The sequence below is a fragment of the Neoarius graeffei genome, chromosome 26 (genome assembly GCF_027579695.1).
Source record: "Neoarius graeffei isolate fNeoGra1 chromosome 26, fNeoGra1.pri, whole genome shotgun sequence".
Taxonomy (NCBI): Eukaryota; Metazoa; Chordata; class Actinopteri; order Siluriformes; family Ariidae; genus Neoarius; species Neoarius graeffei.
This window is the reverse complement of record NC_083594.1, coordinates 54380301-54402863: the sequence shown is the minus strand read 5'-3', so window position 1 is coordinate 54402863 and position 22563 is coordinate 54380301. Positions and strand designations below refer to the sequence as shown.

General features: G+C 44.2%; 1 protein-coding gene across 1 annotated transcript in view; it reads right to left on the bottom strand.

Moving 5' to 3' along the window:
- Nucleotides 1-22563, bottom strand: part of wnk2 (WNK lysine deficient protein kinase 2) — a 48881-nt gene that overhangs the window by 21481 nt on the left and 4837 nt on the right. Inside the window, exons 2-12 of the mRNA XM_060910731.1 lie at nucleotides 18219-18391; nucleotides 16150-16370; nucleotides 15882-16039; nucleotides 15325-15413; nucleotides 14816-15035; nucleotides 14423-14697; nucleotides 11832-12459; nucleotides 9187-9264; nucleotides 8949-8987; nucleotides 8370-8537; nucleotides 7831-8259 (exon numbers count right to left, since the gene is read on the bottom strand). Coding sequence (XP_060766714.1) covers nucleotides 7831-8259; nucleotides 8370-8537; nucleotides 8949-8987; nucleotides 9187-9264; nucleotides 11832-12459; nucleotides 14423-14697; nucleotides 14816-15035; nucleotides 15325-15413; nucleotides 15882-16039; nucleotides 16150-16370; nucleotides 18219-18391 — 2478 coding nt within the window. The remainder of the gene's footprint in view (nucleotides 1-7830; nucleotides 8260-8369; nucleotides 8538-8948; nucleotides 8988-9186; nucleotides 9265-11831; nucleotides 12460-14422; nucleotides 14698-14815; nucleotides 15036-15324; nucleotides 15414-15881; nucleotides 16040-16149; nucleotides 16371-18218; nucleotides 18392-22563) is intronic.

Here is a 22563-nt window from a genome sequence, read left to right as displayed (position 1 = left end):
AAAGACAAACCGTTCTTCTTGGAGGCTAGTTTCTCCACCCACTGCCTGAGCGCTGCACTGTCACAGCAGCATGACAAAGATCGCCGTGTCGTAGCATACGCCAGTCGGCCCCTCAGTGCTGTGGAGTTTAAATTTTCAGACTGCGAAAAAGCCCTGCTGGCCACGGTCTGGGCCGTTGAACACTTTCGCAGTTACATTGGTGGCCAGAAGGCGGTGATAGAGACCAATCATCAACCGGTCTCGTTCTTGAACAGCCAGAGGCTGAGAGAGGGAAGAGTTTCGAACAGTCGCATCGCAGCTTGGATGATGGCACTACAGGGCTACGACGTCGAGGTGAAGTACGCCCAGAACCACAAGATGGCGCTTGGCCGAGGCCTGGCGGAATGCCAGCATTGCGACTGCGAGAATAGTCCGGATCAAACCGAACTAACAACCGTACCTGCTCTCCCCTCCGACCACCACTACTATGACGAGAACGTCTGCAAAGACCTCCCCACCGCTTACATAGATGGATGCTCATTCCATCATGAACGCAAAGTCCAAGCCGGTGTCGGTATCGTATGGGCGAACGGCCCTATACAAGGGAAATACCAACATCGACTCGGGGCTAAGACTAGCCAATATGCGGAGGTAGCAGCCGTGCTCATCGTCCTGCAACAAGCTGCCCGTGAGAACATCAAGCGGTTAGTCCTCTGCTCTGATTCAAATTATGCCAGGCATAGCTTCGTCTCACACTTTCCCTCGTGGAAGGTGCGGGACATGAAAAACGCAAGGGGCAAGGAAGTGAAACACTCCGAACTCTTCCTAGCATGCGATCGACTCGTAACCGAACAGGGAATGTGCGTCTATTGGAAGAAGGTGAAGGGACATTCTCAAGTCCCAGGACCTGACAAAGTCGGTAACGATGAGGCAGATGGCCTCGCCAAAGCGGGAGCCGTGGACGGCCCCCTTTGGGAATTCCAGCCGTCATGGCTTCCCGAGACGCCACGCCATAACGTAACCGCGATTACTCGCCGACAGGCTAGAGCAGGTCAAACTGACGCAGTACCCCAAGCAGGAACCGTGCAACTCGGCCGACTGCCCCAGGACGCCGACCTGGTGTCTATGCAGGAAAGGGATCCCGTGATCCACCAAATCCGTAAGTTCCTTGCGGACCCCGTGGCGTCCCCAATTTCCCCACAAGAGTTGCAACAGTCCCGAGACTTAAACCACCTTCACAATCTCAAAAACGGCTTAAAACTCGAGAAAGGACTCCTGGTGTACACACCACGCAACCAGGGACCTCCCCGGTGGGTCGTGCCCACAGATCATAGGGGGGTCATGTTGCAGTACGCTCACGACAGCCCGTGCGGGGGCCATAGGAACGCTCAGGCGACCTACCAGACACTCCAACAGATTGTCTATTGGCCCTTCATGATTCAGGACGTTACCGAGTATGTTAAAGGGTGCTTGATTTGCTGCCAATTCCGACCAGCCCAACCGTTGAACCGCGCCCCACTGCAAAGCAAAGGCATCTCATTCCCCTGGTCTAATCTCCAGATAGACTGGGTCGGACCGGTGCCGAAATCAGCTCGAGGTAATAAGTACCTCCTGACCGTCACTTGCGCGTTCACGAAGTGGGTGGAATGCTTGCCCGCCCCAAACGAAACCGCAGAGACCACCGCTCTCCTTCTTATGAACCATGTGTTCAGCCGTTGGGGCTTGCCCCTATCCATTGATTCCGACCGAGGTACTCATTTCACCGCAGAGGTCATGAGAGTGTTGTGGGAGATGCTCGGAGTCGAGGCAAAATTCCACATCGCGTATCATCCTCAGTCTTCCGGTCAGGTCGAACGCGCCAACCAAACCATCGTGAGCATGCTTCGCAAGTATGTGAGTCACCATGGCAAAGATTGGGACATCAAACTCCCTCTGGTGCTGATGGCCATTCGGTCCACTCCTCACCGCACCACCGGAGTCACCCCGTTCGAAATGATGACTGGCCGTGAAATGGTTCTTCCCTTACACCTCCTCTACCGACCAGAGGACCTAAGCGTTGCCACTGCGTACACCGCACACCAGTACGTCACCGACTTGCAACGCCACTTGCAGGCCACGTTTGCGTGGGCCCAGGAACACCTCGAAAAGAGTGCGAAAGGACAGAAAGCTTACTACGACAGAAAGGCGACACACCGTGAGTACGAAGTAGGCGACAGAGTCCTATACTTCAATTTCACCAAACCGGTAGGAGTAGCCAGAAAATTCTTACCCCGTTGGTCCGGCCCTTTCGAAATCGTCGGTAAACTGTCCCCCGTCGCCTACCGCATCAAAACTTCGAAGCCCAGCCAGGCACCTTCGTATAGATGGGTCCATAGCAACCAAATAAAGCTTTTTGAGCAGTCCACACTCCATAGGGGGGTGGACAAACAATAAGTTATAGCCTGCCCAACTTAGTTGCATGCCTCTCAATCCATAAGCGTGCATCTATAAGTAACCACCCTCGTTACCACTCAAATCGGAATAACAAACTCCTGTATGTTGCAGAATGGCCCCTCTCTGGATCCTCGGCATCTTCCTAGTCCTGCAGACCACATTGGCCGGTAACATAGTGGAACCAGGTCCGCCGAGTGGCATTGTTCTCCAAGATGCCCCAGGACTGCTCCTCACCAATTGCCGCGTCCATACCCAGCGCGTGTACACCCGCCTCGATCCTTGGGACGTGTACCGTAAGCATTTTAGATCGCCCACACAAACAAACCTCGAAACCGGGCCTGACTCCGAGATTGGGTCCAACATCGAACACGCCAAGCGTACCACAGTTCACATGCTCGAACAGTTACAGAAGTTCATAGTCACTGAGGAGGAACTCAGCGGCAAAACACGCCCTAAACGGTTCCTCGGAGGACTACTTACTGCTGCATCTGCCATTGGCTCTCTGTTCTCAATGGGCCTCTCTGCCGTTAACACCGTTAGCCTAACCGCGGTCAAACGAGAAATGAACATTCTTAAGGAAGAAATGCCAGAAATCCAGGGTAGACTACTAACTCAACAGGAGGAGCTGCAGGGCCTAGGCAAAACCCTGCAGGGAACCATACTAACCGTTAACATGCATTCTACATTAATCAAGAACACCGTACATGCCGTAGACAGGCTAGCGACAATCATGAGAAGCGAGGTCAAGTACGTCCGAGTAATCCGAGACCTAATGCAGGACCTGATGAGAGAAGTAAGTAGCTCTCTCAGCACCCTGAGTGGAGGTAAAATCCCACCATATTTGATACCCCTCAGCATGGTTGACAGCATACTCCGATCTACTACCACGACTAACGTTTACTCATCACAGATTCATCTGGCTTATAGTCTTGGCAGTGCTATCCCCATTTTTGTGAACCCTCAAAACCTAGAAATAGGCTTCATCCTCAATCTCCCTGTTATTGAACGGCAAAACATATACAGAATCAAATCTGTCCTTAATGTAGGTTTCTGGAACAACGACGTACACGTACGTTTGCAGACACCTTCCACCATAGCCTATCACGATGACAACCCCTCTATCTACCTCGTCCCTAACTTAGACATGTGCACCTCTACCAAAGATATCCACTGGGTCTGCCCCAGCAATCCCTTTATCCGAGACACCACAGACCGTCTCTGTGGATTGATAAAAGTCCCCGATCAGAAGTGTGCAGGCAAATTGTCTATTAAAGATGAAGGAATAGGAACTAGAGTAGAAAGAGCTGGTAATCGGTGGCTAATCAACACTCCCCAAACTGAGATTCTGGTATCATATGATCAACATAACACTGCCACTAGAATGAAGATCCCTAACGAAACCTCTCTCCTAAGTGTCCCACTAGGAGCCACTGTTCACGTGGGTGACATCACCCTCCATCACCTTAGCGCGGACCAGTATGAGACCGAGATAGAAATGCCCGATGCCTTCCCAGGTCACGAACTTGAGATAAACTCCACCCTCCAAGCACAACTACTGCTGGAAGGGACCAAAACCGTGCAATTCGATCTTAAGCCCACTGGCATCGCTACCACTTTCTTGAATAACCGCGCAAACCCTTCGTCCGATCAAGGATCTTTAATAAGCCGAATTGCGCTGGGATTTCTAGCTGGTGGTTGGGTTATCACAGTCTTCATAGCCATCACTCTACATAGGTACATACTGACACTACACCGCAAACTGGACAAAACGATCTACGCACCTGAGAAATTAGATCGTGGCATTGTCCGATTCTCCATCAGGCCTAAGGCCTCCACTAACTTTCTTGAAGAGTAGGCTTGCTAACATGCTAACTAACCCCTCTTTTCCATTTTCTTTTATGGAGTTTTGATTTTTTTTTGTTTGCTGTGTGAAATGTTGTATGTAGAAGGTAGTTAAGTAGCCATAGTGTAATTGTTTTCATGTCCAAGTGCCTATGCTTTCATGCCCAAGTGCCTATGCATCTTATGGACTGTATGAAATGAATTGAACTGTTGAACTGTGTCTGAAAGACTTTTCACAGAAAGGACCCTTGGAACTACCTCATTGTGGAACTACCTCATTGTGGATTACTAGGGACCGTGGGTCGCAGACTAAACACCATGTGCCCATAGGGTATCACTCCTTTCAGCGCCTATGGCCAAGGGGGGAATGTTGGTAACTCGCCAGCGCCCCCTATAACGATCCCACAATTTCCTTGCGCGCTCCACCCGGATGTGACGTAAAGTGGAACTGCTTTAACTGTATCGAGAGCGCCTCGATTCGCTCTCTCATGTTCTGACTACTGGAGTGGTCGGACGGACTGTAGGCACGCTCGCCTACAGTGTTGAGACTAACCGCTATTGTCTGAGAACAGCCTGTTCAAATTAGTTTCGGCCGAACTTTTGAACGACCCGCTAAGTTTCAGCGATATAGTGGTTTTGATTCTAAACCTTTGCAAAGTTTAACTACAGTTAAGTAGTTTTCCACGCTAAGAGGCATTTGCGGACAGCTTTGCTCCTCTCAGTTCTTTTCCTCGTCGACGCATCACCGGAGGTTTCTCCTGAAGCACCGTGGGCCAGCTAGGCCTTCATCTCCCTGCTTCGTTAGCCGCGGTTGGACGCAACGCGCCGCTAACCTCCTCTCCTCGGACTGCGACCCTCAGCGCGGACATCGGAGAAAGAACTTCCATCGCATTGAGTAGGCACTTGGGCAAATTTTTAATTTGTAGCTTATTCAGATGGTTGTTAGGGTCATGTTTAAGCTTTGAGCTATTTAGCATACCCGCTCAGACACGGAAGGTGTTTGTTTGTTTTTATTGTTTGTTTTGGTTCTGTTTTTTTTTTTTTTTCTTTGAACTTGTTAGACAGGGTATCTTGCATGATATCTTTCCTTAACTCCATTGCTAGCTTCCCTATCTGATTAGCAGCGCAGCGACAAGTTTGTTATTTTAAGCTCCGAGGCTAGACCGCTACAAGGCCTAGTTCTCTCCATCCAACACATATACACACTCTCTCACACTCTCTCTCTCTCTCGCGTTGAGTTCTTTGCCTAGATAGTCTGTTGGAAATTGTTAAGTGCAGTGTTTGGATCCAGCTGTAGCGTGGTCAGATTCTCCTTAGCAACTTATTGCTAGCTACCTCAGGGTGATACGCTAGCTGGTAGGCTTGTGTTCTCGACTAGGCCTGCAGGCGCCATCTTTCCGACGCCATTTTGATACCTTCCTCATTGAGTTACCTGTGATACGACACCTAGGCACTGACCGCCATTTTGTTTAAGCATTGCCAGAGTGGCTAGTCATTAGCATCTGCCCACAGATACCTACACAAAGCACACATTAGCCACAGAGCTAATCCTTTGTTCTATTTAGCTAACATTCCTTTGTTTTAGCTAACATTCCTTTGTTTTAGCTAACGACAAGCTAGGTCACACACACACACCCACCTCCACACACACGCACACAAGGGATTCTTTTCTTTTTTCTTCTATCTCTTTCTCTCTCTCTTTCCCTCAAATTTATAGTCCAGGTGTAATTGTTCCATTGTTTTGTCTTGTTATTACCTTTGCTGACATTGAATGTATTTTGAGTTTATTATTATTAGTGAGTAGTAGACAAATAAAAGCTAATTAAAATTAATTGCATTTTACTTGTTCCTGTTGTTTATTCACAAGGTCAACTATTTAGAACTCCTTTTTCCTTCAGAATTTAGCTTTTGTATACAACTGGGTTTCCCATCTAATACAGAGCTACCATTAATCTTGAGTGTAACCATTCACGGTGAGTATTAAGATTAATAATTTAAGATTTTATGAGACTGATCTTTATTTATAAATTGATTAATTTAATTATCAATTATCACATAATTTATAATTTAATTAATCCCAATTCAACCTACAGCGTGGCTTTGTTGACAGATTTTGGTCCGCTTACTAAAATGTACAGTGTGAAAGCGAACCACACCAAAATGAAAAAATAAAAAAAACATTTGGTTCGGACCAAAGCAAGTGAACTATCGAACTATCCTGGTCTGAATACACCCTAAGAGATAGATCTTTGGCCCAGGTTGTGGCTCAGTGACTCTATAGCACCACCATTTGTAACTGAGTCTTGTACCTGGAATATAATTTCATGCACACACACCAAATTTGGTACACATGTGATTCTCCCAAAGATGAACACATTTGTAATATCCAATGCTTTCGCCATGCCTAACAGGAAGCGAGTTATTTTATGCATTTTGACACATCCCATTTTGAACCAGAGTGTTAGCGACGCAGTAGCTCACACGGCCGTACCATGAGAAACCGGACTCGTTTATAATTAGCTAAGCGGTTCTTCATGAGAACAATTAGAACAATTAGATCTTCCAAATAAAACAATCAATCAAAATCCATTGAAAACTCAGGGAGGAGTTGTGATTTTTGTGAATTGTGGACAGAAGGATGGACAGACGATGGCCGCTACATGATGGCAATAGCTCATCGCCCTATGGACAGTGAGCCAAATACTCCTCCTAAGCGGTTTCTCGGATTCACATCATATTTGGCGTACATGATGTCAAGATGTTGCTGAAGTTAAATTGCGAAGGGATTTTTGATATCTTTCAAAGCGTTGAAATGGTGACACAATAAATTTATGTCTCACCAAGCAAACAGGAAGTGCCTCATAAATTCTCCATGCATTGCCTGATACAGCTCAAACTTCACAGGTTATTGGCTATGATGGTTCTGATGATATCCACATACCCAGAGTGACCTGTGCGTATAGTGCCTCCATTTGGCATCTCGACTTATCTCCTCCTGGACGGTTCATCGCCTTCGTGTCAGACTTGGTGTACATGAAATCATGAGTCGCCAGATTTGATATTGTGAAGGGATTTTTGAGATGTTAAACAGTTTAGCCATGGGGATAGGATGAATTTGGGTACCTTTTAATAGATTTTTCATGAGGTTGATGATTGGTTGAAATCCTGTCAGTCAATGAATGAGTAGCTCGGGGTTTGGTCTGAGATGTGTTTACGTCATGACGTTGCCCGATGTGATGTTCTTAATTCACTGATGTTGGGAGGCATTTTGCAAACTCTTGTAATTGTCATATTGTTTTAATCTGGTGATGGCACCAGAAGTGCGAGGGCCCGTCATTGCTGCTTGCAGCGATATTTTTTCTGTTCCTGATCGATCCTGAAGTTATCCAACAATCCTTTAAATAAAACCACGATTCAAATGTAGAGCTCTGCTGAAATCAACTTCGACTTTAACTCCTGATGCAGTGAGGAAAAGTCACTTTTTAATGCCTGTGCCTATATTTGGTTGCTAAATATGAATAAGCATACACTGATATCACTTTACAACCTCTTAGAGAACAGTAAAGTAGTTTGTACCTGTGCAGTTGGTGCAGAGATACAGGGCTCTTGTGGTGGAAAGGAGGACGGTGGCTGCAGCAATGTATGAGAAAGGGGCAGAGATGACTGGGTGGGTTGAGATTGAAGGATAGAGCCCTCTGGTGGAAGGGCAGAAGGGTACACCTGCTGTTGTGATGGTATGAGGGATGGGGAAAGGGCTATGCCCAGGATTGGTCCCAGAGGAGCAGATACAGGGGTTTGGGGTGTACCTGCTCCAGGCATAGAGGACAAGTTCTGTGTGGCTGTGAGAGGAAGTGGGACATGGCCCGGACTGGGAGAGTAGTAAGATGGAGGTACGGGAGGAGCACTGTTTGGGTAGGGGGTGCTGTATGGCATGGAGGAAAACGTTACTGCCTCACTTCTGGCAGGAGTGCCCACTGTTGACCTAACGGAGTATTGTGAAGAGAACTGAGGAAATAAAAATATAATGCAACTTACAAAAAGTTACAAGTGTGAAATAAAGATTTCATGAAGCATGTTCATAAGATTCACTGAGTGATTAAGATCGAGTTACATACCTGAGTGGTAATCTGGAGAGGCTGCAGTAGGGGTGGGGCGTGACCAGGCTGCTGCGGTTGGGACGGCGTTGCAGTGCTGAGCAGAACAGAACCTGGCTGATGCAGATGCTGAGGATGTGCCTGTCCATCAGTAGTTGACTCCACAACTGGCTGCAGATTTGATAATGTCTAGAAAAAAAAGCCTGAGATCAGTTCGGTGAGACTGGCTTCACCATGATCAGCTTGTGACTTTCTTAACAGAGACAAGCAAAAGCCATTCATTTTAAAGGAACTCTTCTTCCAAAAGTGCTAACATGGACACCAATGAAAGAAATAAAATTCTACCTTTCATCAGTTATCACTGTTAGCATTTTGGAATTAAGTACTCCTCCTTTACTTGCAAGTATCTATCTCCAACTACTTCGTCAAGGACATGTTCGTTGATGTCAATACAAGTCCCATTAGGATAACTCAGTATTTTTGGCATTAAAGACATTGTGCTATCATTTCCATTTTCGCTGATGATCTAAGAGCCAATGACTGAAAGCTTAGCGACAAGAAGATGAGGATGTGTCTACAGATCTGAGCGGGCGGATCTACCTGGGACAGGAAAGCTGCAGGATGGAGATAGAGGTGAAACTAAGAGAAATAAAAACACACAAAAAAGAACAAGCTAAATTAAAATATGAAGCCACTACACCATGAAAACAAAGGTATAGTTACTTGTTATGGACACCACCACACAGACATTACATGTACATTTAGTATGAGCGTACAGGGTTATTGTAATGCGGAAGCAGATGCTTTTCTTAAATTAGCCGGAACGGTGCAATCTCACCTCCCGTCCTTGTGGTGCAGCTGCTGCTGGAGTCGCCGGAGCTGATATAGTCTGAGGCTGAACCAATTTAGCAGTGGGCTAAAAGCCATGAAAAAATTTTTAAAAAGTGATTTTTAAACATTACAGCTCAGAAATATGGTTTTCAACATTTCAGAAACGTTTCACCGAAAAATGTAGGTGTTGCTAATAATTACAAATAATCATATTAGTAATGTGGCTGATCTAAACCAAGAATTCACAAAAAGAGATCACGATTTTTATTTTGATGTAATAAAACAAGTTATTAGCTATATGTCTGTGAAGGTTCTCAGTCATCCAGGTCATAGTAAAACCACAGGTGCTAAAGAAGGTGACTGGACTTGCTTGAAATTCTTGAAGACATTTCACCTCATCCAAAAGGCTTCTTCAGTTCTGTTTGACTAGTGGGGAGTTCCAGGTATTTATCCTCTAGTGGACCAAAAGCAACCCTAAGGAGAGTCGTTGAGGTCACATGGGTCGTTGAGTCATCCTGTAGGTGGAGGTCCCTGGGGGCCGGGTGTGAACAGTGTGAACGGTTGACTATCTAGGCTGCTAACATCGTTCACACCCAGCCCTCAGGGACCTCCACCTACAGGATGACTCAACAACCCCTGTGACCTCAACAACTCTCCTTAGGGTTGTTTTTGGTCCACTAGAGGATAAATACCTGGAACTCCCCACTAGTCAAACAGAACTGAAGAAGCCTTTCGGATGAGAGGTAAAATGTCTTTCAAGCAAGTCCAGTCGCCTTCTTTAGCACCTATGGTATTATTAACTGCAGTTAGAGAGAAGAAAGCAAAAGGACAAAAGGGTTAAACTACAGGACTCAGAGCAGTGAGTTGACATGGTGCACAAGGGAAGTTGCTGGGAAGAATGGTGACCAGGGTAATTAGCAGCACTGCACCAGTTGCCTTTCGTTGCTTTGATAGATTCTGCAGTACGCTCGACAATTTAGCAGTGTTTTTACATCCTTTTAGAAAGATGTGTATGTATGTGTGTGTGTGTATGTATGTATGTATGTATATGGCCTCTTGATAAATAGACTAAATTCCAGAGCCATTCCCCTGAGACATCATGTACTTTCAAGTCGTAAAAGTAATGTTGTGAAAGGCAATTTACCCTCTTCCATCAAATTAACGAGAACAAGGCTCTGGTGAGGAAGAGAAGACTTTAGCGGTGAAATTGCAAAGCCATAGAATTCTGGAACATTTAAAAGGAGGGGCCTTGAGCTTAGCCAAGCAAAGGGGCACTAAAATGTGGAGGTATTAAAGGTATCAGGCCTGGACAGGATACATGTCTTCTGGGATCAAGTGCAGTTTCTCCATTTTCTGACGTACCATAAAATCTTGTCCAACCTTGCTCCCAAGCACAGTCAATGGTGCATCAGGTCCCTTGTGTTGTGTAGTGGGCGATGATCCTAGGCTTTGACTGTTGTTAACGGGGAGATTATACATTATGGTGGCATGTCCATGGCTACTGCCTGGCTGCCTTGCAGTTCTATCCATCAGTATGGGGGAGCTGGTGCGGCGACTGATGATGCGATGTAGACAGTGATTAAGATGAGAAAGCTCTCTGTCCCTGCTATCACACAACTGTGCAGGCATGTGGAACAGGGGCAGCCCTAAAGAGGATGGGCTAAGAGGTGACCTCAAGTCAGTGGAAGATAATGAGGACATGTTTTGAGTTGAGGCAAGAGACATAGGGGATAGCAAGGGGCTCAAAATGTCCATGGAAAGGTCAGACTTTACTGGAACGTGTCCAGAACAAGAATGATTTGTCTGCGGAGGAGATGGAGGACTGATGTGCACTGTAGATTGTGCTGTCTGATGAATAGAAGACACTGAAGTCACGGGTTTCTGGGATGGCAGAGATATGTTGTCAGAAGATGCAGTCATGTAACTTGGGGAGCCTGTGGTCTGATGGATGGGTGTGGTTGTGGTGGGTTGCATTGAGTGAACCAAACACAGTGGGGGTAAACCAGAACTAAGGACTTGGTTTAGGTGTTCTGATGAGTGACAGGATGTGGGACAGAGTTCATGGGATCCTCTGGTCCCCCCTGCAGTGAGCAACATAGCACGACAAGCCTGGCAGTAACGTGGACAACAACATGGCGCCAGGGAGTGTCTCTGCATCGAGTTATTGGCTTGTATCTGGGGCTTAGTATTGACTGAGTCAGTTTGAGGGTTGCATCCATGAGGAAACATTTCAGCCTCAGTTGATGAAACATTTCCAAACGTCATGGTATTGTTGTGGGATGGAGATTTATGAAATGCACAAATAGAGAGTGACTCTTTGACTGGTGCTGTGTGAGAGTGTTCTGGTTGTGGGCAGCTACAGACCGGGTGTGACAGTGGCTTTGAATGAATGTGCCAATGGGTTCTCCTCTGCAATATGTCGAGAAAAGAGGTACTGCTTCGTCTAGTACTGGTCAAGCTCCTGAGGGTCAAAAGAAAATCCTGGGATTCACTGGAAACACTGGTGTGTCTCTGAGCAGTCAGTAAAAGATGAGACATGAGAACACATTCATAATGCAGAAATAAAAGCTCAAAATAAGGACAGAAATGAAGTGTACATTCGTACGTGGAGTTTTTGTGTTAGTAAAGGAACTAGAGTGGAAAGCTACTTACTGGAGGAGACTGTTGGTAAAGACTCTGATTGAGCTGGATGGAGGGCTGCAGAAAGGTTCCTTGATGCATCGAAGTCGTGGGTTGCTGATAAGTTCCATGATAAAGCTGTGCTCCAGGTTGTTGTTGGACCTCCTGTTGGCTCTGTGCTGAAGGTGGTTGATGTGCCACGTGATGCTGCACAGTGGGGTTTTGCTGCATACCTTGTGGCTGGATCCCCTGGAGTAACTGGGCAGCAGGTTGCTGCTGTTGTCCTCCATGGTGGAGATGTAGAGTTGGTTGCTGCTGGGCCTCTTGATGTAACTGGGCAATGGGCTGTTGCTGGACCACTTGATGCAGCTGGACAGCGGGATCCTGTGGATCCACAAGTTGTTGGATGATCTCTTGCTTATACTGGGCCACAGGTAATTGTTTTGCTCCTGAGTGCAGCTGAGCAGTGATCTGGTTTTGGGCCTCCTGATGAAGCTGAGTTGTTAGTTGTGGTTGGGTCACATGATGTAACTGAGTCAGGAGCTGTGCTGGTGGACTGACGACTTTCTGGGAAGTGGTGATGGGCTCTGGCAATGACTGGTAAACCATGATGTGCTGTTTGTTCAACCCATCCGAGAGTGCTGCAGGGCCAGAAAAGAGAAAAAATTTTTTTAGCAAAAACAATCAAACCAATAGTTACACGTTGATCATTACAAAAGATGAACACTTAAGTGCAGCTTTAATCACAGTCTCAAAATTGAAGCAGATATCTTCAATTGTCTGTACTCTAGAAGAAAGTCTAGATCAGATATCGCAGGTGTGGAAGAATCAGCTGTGGGGGAATAAGTGCTCAAGGTCGTTTGAAGGTTCAGTGATGACTCATTCTGCTGGCTCACTGCAGGCAGGAAAGAATTTTGAGACCCTCCTTCTCTTATAAGTGAATATGAAACTGCATTGATTTACTGTTGCACTCAGTAGTACCCATACTGGTGTGCATTATTGCTGAATAATTTAAATTTTAAACTTGGACAAAAATTTCAGAATTAGTTTCAGTATAATTTGATTTATTCACTCCACATTCACTGGATATGAACAATCACGCACACTGATTGGCTACGCTATTACCAGGATATTAGCTCATATACTGTGAGTAGAGAAAAACAAACTGGCGGAGCGTGTTGCTGAACCAACCGAGGACAAAATAAAAACTCCACTTGAAAACAAAACCCCCAAAAATTGTTATCAAGGATTTAAAAGAAACAGAAATAGCTAAAATAATATAGTTCCCCCCCCCCCCCCCCCCCAATATCGCCTGTTCCACACTCCAGCCCAGTTGGTGGCGGTACTGCACCTTTAAGTTGGTTTGCCAACTGCCAAAAGAAATCCTAAAGGAGAAGAAGAAGACCCCCCCCCAAAAAAAATAAAAAAAGCAACAAAATATGGAATAAAAGTATTTGATGGTAAGAGTGTATCTTTTTTTATTTTTCAAGAATTATTATTATCACATTTTTCACAAATTGCTCCTGTCATTTCGCCAGTTTATTTACATTCTAAGCGGAAATGATTTTGTCGGACATTTTGTATAACGTTTTTATTTATCGAATTTGCTAAAAATAAAAATGCTCTGTTTCTCAAAATCCAGTGAATGTGGATAGAATAAAAAAGTTATTCCACTCAATCTCGGTGCTACGTGCCTCGTCGGCTCTCAGCTCATGTACGACTCGATTTCGTGGAATAACTGTTGATTATTTTTTTCGCGGTCCAGTTTCCATCAAATCATGCACTCTGATTGGCTGGCGAGCAGTTACGGACCCCGGATACGGACCTCTGGCGACTCGCTCGTTCACAGCAACAACAAACATAGTAACAATTTTTGTCAACATTTATTTTCGCATTTCTTAGGAGAATAGCATTAATTTTACAGCATGAATAGCGATAACGACAGTCTTCACAGCGAAAGCGAGTTTTACTACCCTGAGGAAGAAGAAATAAAAGAAAACATTGCAGGAGAAAGCTACAAACCTGTAACTGTTGCTAACGCCGAGCAAAAACATGGCTGAATCTTGAATGACTCAATTTTGTATAAATAGGGGACTACATAGGCGGCAAAATGTAGGGTTTTTTTTTTCCTGCCATGGAAGTGCACTTGTATACCGAGGAGGAAGCAATTTGCATGACAGCTGTGAATGAGGATTCAAAATGCCGTCTCGCCTCGGCTCGGTTTTCCCTTTTGGGCGCCCTCATTTTCTGTTAGAATTTGGTAAAGAAAAAAATAAATATATTATTTACCAGCTTAAGGTCGGTCCGTATGGTGAAATACTGTGACCTCGGCCTTGAATACTGACCTCGGCCCAGAGGGTCTCGCTCAATACTTTCAAGACCTTGGTCACGGTATTACATGATACGGACCTCCCAGCTGGTAAACAACTATATATATATATATATATATATATATATATATATATATATATATATATATATATATATATATATGCTGGTCTGTTGTCTTGAAATAAAAAAGTACCACATCATAAAATGCTTGTGACAACATTAATGAATTGCCTGGTTGCTAAGCCATGACTGCACAGTTGTCTGGAGAAAGACTTGCTATCCATAGCAGTTGCTCACATGTAGTTGAACTGGTGGGGCCACTAGAGAGGTTGACTGACTCACTGTCGTGATCCCCAGGCTCTGTATGAGCATTGGGCATGGCACTCTGTGCCAGCTGAGGAGAGGGATCGTGAGGAACACTCTGTGCACGGTCCTCAGTGACCTTCTCAGTCTCGCCCTTGCCCCTGGAGATGGTTCGCTCCCGACGCCATTTTATGAGAGCCACGCGGTCCCGGATTGACTTGCCAACAATCTTCATGTCACTCTCCAGGAAAAAGCCAGAGTCAACCTGAAGGGGATAAAACAGCATTTTAACATCATTTTACAGATAAATAATAAGGGTTGCTTTGTAATAATAATAGGTTGCTTTTTGGACAAACCTTTAATCATAACAGAAATATGTTTACCATTTCTTGTGCAACTGCCTCTGGCACCTCTTTGTTGAGGTCAAAGGTGAACTCGATTGCGCCGCTGTCCTTGTACTTCCCTTTCAGCTTCTTCTGGTCCTCCACCCAAAGCCTGAGAGCAATTGATGTTTTCTTGCTGTCGTCTTCCTCAGCCAGTTCTACCCTGACACCAGTGTCCTCTGCAAAGAAGGCATGATTCAGCAGATCCTTAATGGAGTATCTGGGGAAAGAGAAGAATCATGCTATTGGATCTTTAATGCTTTCTTCAGAAATCCAATATACTGCTCAGGTTTTATTTGAACAGGGAATAAATGGCCAATTGATACTGATACCAGTATTAGTTGACTATCACACTTGACAGCATGCCATCATTAATTAAAATTGTGCGTATGGGGTATAAAAGCGTATAACATTCAAATGCACACATTTTTTTTCCAATTCATCCATCGATGACTGACAGGTTTACCAATAGCTAAGGCGAGGCTAAACATGTTCATGTGTTCTCTCACCTTTCCTCCAAGCGATAGCGAATACACTCCCCGATGATCTCCTTAATCTCAGGCACAGTGACCTTACTGTAACTGGCTGGCTTGACACCCTGCGCAGGAAGCAAACAGCATTACAGCCGGAAACTGAAAGGTACCGTCAGGCATTTTGTACATATGACTGTTCATTCCTTCTGCTGTACAGCCACATTTCCACGCGTGATCGTTTGACTTCTTAAACATAATTAAAATGTGGAATTATGCATTCACACAAATACCTGAACAAAAAAAAAAATCCAAACATACTGGCACTGACATTTAAAAACACGGAGCTTTTATCGAGGAAAGAAAAAAGATTCTTCATGCCTTTCATGGATAAAAAGTACTGTGACCGCTGTGTCTGGTGGTGTCAATTAAAATGCTGCACTGAACTCAAACGTGTATTGACATTTCAAAAGAATGTTGGGTTCAGTTCTAAAAATAGGTATTGCAGAACAGGACAACCAAACGCAAGCACTGTGCTGGGGGAGATGCAGCATTCAACCTGCAAGCTGCTCTATTCTTTGGCGAATGCGACTCACACTGGTGACTTTGCGGTAGATCTGAGCAGCGTTCTGGCACTCGGAGTATGGATACTCGGATGTGGCCATCTCCAGCATGCACATGCCAAACGCATATACGTCTACGGCTTCATCGTAGTGCTCTTCGTACATCTCGGGAGCCATGAACTCAGGAGTGCCTAACAGTGAATCATCACAAATAAGTAAAAATAATAAACTAATCAGAAAAAAGAAAAATAAAGACTGACAATGCTTTAAATAATGGCATAAAGGTCTCAGACAGAATTACCAATGACGCTTGTGGCGAAGGAGGCCCTCTTGAGTGTAGCCAGGCCCAGGTCCCCGATCTTAACCGAGCCTGTGGGGCCTGTGATGAAGATGTTGTCACACTTTAGGTCTCGGTGGATGATGGGAGGTGTGCGTGTGTGCAGAAAGTGAAGACCTTTGAGGATCTGCCTGCACCAGCTACGCAACACCTTCGGCTTCATCACCTTGAAGCGCTTCAGGTACCTGCAGCAGACATTAAACGCTATTAAATCCCGAGTTCTTCATTCATCACACAGATGTGCAAGTTGTTCTCCAGTCACCGTGGAGCCCCACCCACTGGGCACTGTTGGAGCGTTTTAACGGCTGGTTACCACCAAAAATGGAAAAAAACCCAAATGCATTTAAAGATTTAATTACGTCTGAGGCAGGAGCATCACCAGGATCTGATTACAGACTGCATTGATTTGGCTTACCGTATGTCCATTTCACTACAACGTTGTCTATCAAAGCATTCCATATTCATTGTGTGAAATCACACCGAGCGAGGAAGGGTTTTGACATCATCTTTAATCAGACTGACTGTTTTAACCAATGCATTTGTTCCTCTGGCTCCTGATACAACATGATCTTTGGAGGTAAACATCAAGGTGAGGTGAGAAATGAGCTGAAATGAAAAATTTCCATGACATTTTGGTGAAAAAAAAAAAAAATATATATATATATATATATATATATATATATATATATATATATATATATATATATATATATATATATGTGTGTGTGTGTGTGTGATTCTAGAATTCAGGGTACAGTTCGCATTTCCAAGAGAAACCTTTCGTTATTTTACACAAAATAAATCTTTATTGAATCAGTTTTGAACAATAATGCAAATTATGGCAAACTTTCACAAATAGTGATGCTTGATGTACATTTTAGACTCAATTTATCCATAAAACATTAACTAAATGACTCCCACCCCTCCCCCCACATTATTGGCCATTTTCGACTCCTGATTCAGACATTCAACTCCAATAAACAGGAAGTGATTCAGTTTAACAATCTGTTTTTTTTTTTGGAGCTTATTCTATTCACTGTTATAAAATCAATTGCATAGAAAGTCTATTCTCTGTATCATGTGAAATTTCAGTCATGAAAAAAAAAGATCTGTCCCAATGTTCTTGTCACCTCTGTTAACTCTGTTATAAAACCACATAAAATCCACAAAGACTTTTTAATAACACGCATGACACCTGCACTGAGTGATGTCACTTCCTCTGGCAGGAAACTTCAGAAAGGCAGTGAGGGAGAGAGTGTTACTGTATGTTTCTTCTCTCTTTAATTTGAACAAAATATTGAGGATTTTACACCGACCGTAGATTAATGATTCGTCAACTCTGTTATTGTGATATCTGTTTTTATACATGCCATGTGGTCGCTAGTTTGAGGTTAGCGTGTGGAGTTAAGACACAACATGGAGGATCGGAAACCAGTGCTGTTGGTTTGATCTGGACAAAGACTAAATTAATGCTTCAGTGGGGGGAAAAAAATCAAACATACAAAATTTATTGTTTTTTCAAGATGGCTGACCTTGTAACATTCCAGACCATACTTTTAAACTTTGAGTTGAGAAAAAAACAATTTCAATGGAATTGGAGTGTTTACACCTTAAAACCCTGGTTTTGGGGGGGGGGGGGTTTGGCACGATAATTATCTTAGCATTTACACCAAGGAGAAATCTCAGACATTGCAGTTGAGAGGATAATTTCATGATATCCACCCAAGAAAGCAGAAACAGCCCAATCAGAAATCAATAATTTAGCCAAAAATGAACCAAATGCTTCAGAGGAGCAGCTTTACCTTTGACTGATGTTGGTTACTTCGCTGTAACTCGATCTCTGCGTCTTGGGTTTCATGATTAATGATTAATGATGTCACTTACCGTTCTCCCGAAAGGAATATGTTCTGTATCCCAGCAAATAACATCAACCACAATCGAAACGTTAGCGAAGCACACATGAATTGTATTGGTCATTAAATATTTTTGGAGTGTTTCTACATTTCCTTCTCTTTCATCTCTCTGAGACTCACGTTTTTAACGTGCCTGATGTCATGAGTTCAGTAACCAAGACGATGCACTTCTTTCCTTTGACAGGAGACTCCCAAAAGTCATAGAAGCGGACGATGTTGGGGTGTTGGAGACCCTTCAGCATCTCTGCCTCCTCCTTAAACCTCTGACGGTCCACTTTAGACAGCTTACGGTCCTGAGACATGGAGGGAAAGAGAGAAGGAGAGAGTAATGGAGCAAAAAGCATCATGAAATCACGAGAGCAAATGGTGCTGCGCTAAAAGCGTATGTCAAGGGCTTTTACGGACAAAAACGGCTATGTTTCAGTGAATACAACGAATGGATTTTGACACTCTTCCTTTCTGTACAATGGGCCGCTCAGTTTTACAAAGAGAGATGTGCATCAGTTCAATAAGCCTCTCTTTCTCAGACGACCTCTTTCAGCTGGATGTGCTTTTGAACATGGCCTCCGTCTCCGAATCCTGTATTTAGCTCAGGGTGTGTGGATGATCTCGAATCAGCTCCTATGTCAATAATTTCAGCAAGATATGCTAAAACTGACCCTGGATCAGTGGATAATGTGTTTTAATGACGAAAATGGTGAATGGGAGTGAGGGAGTTCATTATCAATCAATATTCTCGACTGCTGCAGGAGGAGCTGACATTGTATTAAACATCTCCATCTGCACACACACTCAGGTAACCCTAACCCTTTTTCAGAGCTGATTTTTTTTTTCGAAGCAGCTTTTACTGACAGCTTTGTGGTGCAGGGCACCGAGCACCGAGAGCTGCACCGGTATATGATACTCTATTTATGTTAGAACCCATAAAACTGTGGTGCATCTGCTCACCTTAAATGGCCCTGCTTATTGGTTTGCGTCTGCTTTGCCACTGGCCCCTTGCTACCCCTTTACCTCCCCTCTAAAACTTGGTGCTCCAATAATAGACATTGGAGGAGTGTAATTTATTATGAACATTGTGAAAAACAGAATTCACTCCAGGTAGTGAAATTCTTCCCTCTCCACACCTCCAAATGACCTCACAAAGAGGAAAAGTGGGAGGAATTTGGATGGCCGATAATTAAATCCAAACCACGATGGCAAATGGCACACTTTCGGCCTATATAAAGGATATCTCATCAGTGTGTGGACCTGTTTACTGAAACCAAACCCAAACCGCCATCTGATTAACTCAATTGAATGAATACAATCATGAAAACACTCTGTCACTGGTCAGGGCCATGACGTACAAATGAGAATACACAGAACTTCAAGTTCATCCTCGATCTCGCAGATAAAACTTACAGACTTGTCAAAAAACAGTCATAGAAGCAAAGAAGCTTCTCACTGACTTCTCATCTCATTATCTGTAGCCGCTTTATCCTGTTCTACAGGGTCGCAGGCAAGCTGGAGCCTATCCCAGCTGACTACGGGCGAAAGGCAGGGTACACCCTCGACAAGTCACCAGATCATCACAGGGCTGACACATAGACACAGACAACCATTCACACTCACATTCACACCTACGCTCAATTTAGAGTCACCAGTTAACCTAACCTGTATGTCTTTGGGGGAAACCGGAGCACCCGGAGGAAACCCACGCGGACACGGGGAGAACATGCAAACTCCGCACAGAAAGGCCCTCGCCGGCCACGGGGCTCGAACCCGGACCTTCTTGCTGTGAGGCGACAGCGCTAACCACTACACCACCGTGTCGCCCTCTCACTGACTTGTGAGAGAAATTAATTTTGATTTCCAAAAGATAAATAAATGACAGTGATGCCTTTCACCTGTGTGTTTTTTCAACCTAAAGATCAGCAGATACTGCAGCTGGACAAAACAATGCTAAATCATCCCATGTCTTTTTTTCTTTCCAAAAATCCTTTCAGAAGTCTCTGTTGGCAGTTAGTGCAACTAATTGAAGCATTTAGTGGGCGCTGGCCAGAGTGGTGCAAAAACATCATCATATAAAAATAAACCAAGAATAAATTGTTGTGGTTCTTTGTATCGATATATTTTTTAAATTGTTCCCATTACTTATTGTGACTCAGCTCCTGGAGTTGTGGATGATCTCTTGAGAATACCCTGAAACTCATCTCCCTGTTTTAAAGGCAGGGTAGGTCATTTTGGAGACACCTGCAAGAATAAACTCGATTTTGAAAATATCCACTGGAAAAATCCCACCCCCTGCCTTTAGTGCTCCCTCCAAAGCCGCTGCTCCAAAACACCTGAACGCGCACTGCCTGACTACTGCTGGAGGACGAGTCCATGTGTGTAGGGCTGAGTGTGGGAACGGAGCGCGTAGAGCATCATCATATCCAACTACCTCATGTCTCAGTCACAGATAATAAAACACTGGACTTGATCATAATGAACATAAACAATGAATACGGCTGTTGTTTGGACTCACAGCTGTTGATGAGCTCGCTAGCTTTAGACTGAGTGAAGTAACTGGGTGAGTTTTTCAGCTCTGCGACTGCCACAGCTGACAGATTTTTTTTTAATTGTCAGAGCATTTCATTTATTATTATTTATTATTAGCTATCACTCTGTCTGCCTGTAAACATTTTAGTTTCAGGAGCATAACTCAAAAACTATGAGGAATTTTTCCACGAAACCTGTCAGTTATGTTCAGTGACTAGAGGAGTTGTGCCTTTTGACATTTGGGGATTTCTGTGATTTTTAGTTTTTCTGTATTTCCATGGCAACCAATTCAACTTAGGAAAACTTGCCCTGTGTCTGAAATCACTCACTACTCACTATATAGGGCACTATATATTGAGGACGCTATTTTGTAGTGCTGTCTGAAACCTTAGTGAGGATTATTTACACCCTTTATAGTGCACTCAAAGTATCCCACAATGCATCACGAAAAGTAGCGTACAGCCGATGGTTACTAACCAAGCAATACATCCCATCAAGCATTGCAGTCGCGCTGAAAGAAATCAAATTAAAAGTCTCAAATTTGATTTAATAAAAAGCAGCAGCAAAGAAGAAAGTATTCAGGCTTGATTTAAAAAGAACTGAAAGCTGCAGGTACTTTGTATTGATTAATGTGGGAAATGCGCTCAGTATAATATGGATTTATCACAAAAACACATGCACGTATTTATTATTTTGAAAACCCACCAGCCGACTGATCTGGCATGTTTGAATTGTGCAACAGTAATGACGTAAATACCAGCGCGATGGACTAGTGTCCGAAAGCGTTTTTTCATTTAACCAATGAGCTCACTGTATAGTCCTCTATATAGTAATTCCCTATATAGTGAGTAGGGAGTAGTGAACGAGTGAGCGATTTCGGACACAGGATTGGAGTGGAGTTTCATGTGGGGGCCGGGGGGGATATGTCCTCTCCTAATGGGACAGCCTTGGGCTGGGTGCCCTTGAGCGAGGCCCCTAACTCCCAACTGCTCCCTGGGTGCTGTTAGCATGGCTGCCCGCTGCTCTAGGTATGTGTGTGTGTGCTCATTGCTCACGTGTGTGTACATGTGTGTGTTCACTGCTTCAGATGGATTAAATGCAGAGAGGAATTTCACAAGTGTGTGATGAATAAAGTTGTGCTTTCTTTCTTTCTTTCTTTCTTTCTTTCTTTCTTTCTTTCTTTCTTTCTTTCTTTCTTTTCTTGTTCATTGTTGTTGCTGGGATGGAGAGAGAATGTCAAGATCTCTAAAAAAACAAATCTAAAATAAATTACTTACCCTGCCTTTAAAGGATAATCTTACTTTGCTACGGGAGATTTGTAGCTCAGAGCTGCTGCTAGAATCATAAACACTGTTCTGTTCCTGTTGTTTGCTCATTCAGGTCCCTCATTACACCGACACCTGGGTTTCTGTCGAGCTGCTTTGATAATGTCGATTCTATCTGCACAGTTAAAATTAGACTACATTAAATTCCAGATGAAGCTTCAAAGCGATGATGGTGTGTGTGTGTGTGTGTGTGTGTGCACTACTTATGTTAATGCCCTTGATCTCTCTCTCTCTCTCTCTCTCTCTCTCCAGATCCTGGAGCTTAATTCAGCATATTTTTCTGTCTCTGCAGTGAGCTTTATCTCGCAGATCTGCAAGTCTTGGGCTTTCCGCTTGGTCACGTGCCATAAAATCTTCTGGACCAAAGCAGACAATTAAAGCAGACATATACACACACACACACACACACACACACACACACACACACACACTGAGCCGTCAAATCAAATCTCATCACCAAAGACTCCAGACAAGTGGAATAAAGAACATGCCCGTAAGTCCTTCACTAAAAATACACACACACACACACACACACACATTTATATTGTACAGTGTCTCACAAAACCACAGTATAGACATGTGACCTGTGATTATCTTAAAGTGGACGACATCCATTCGAG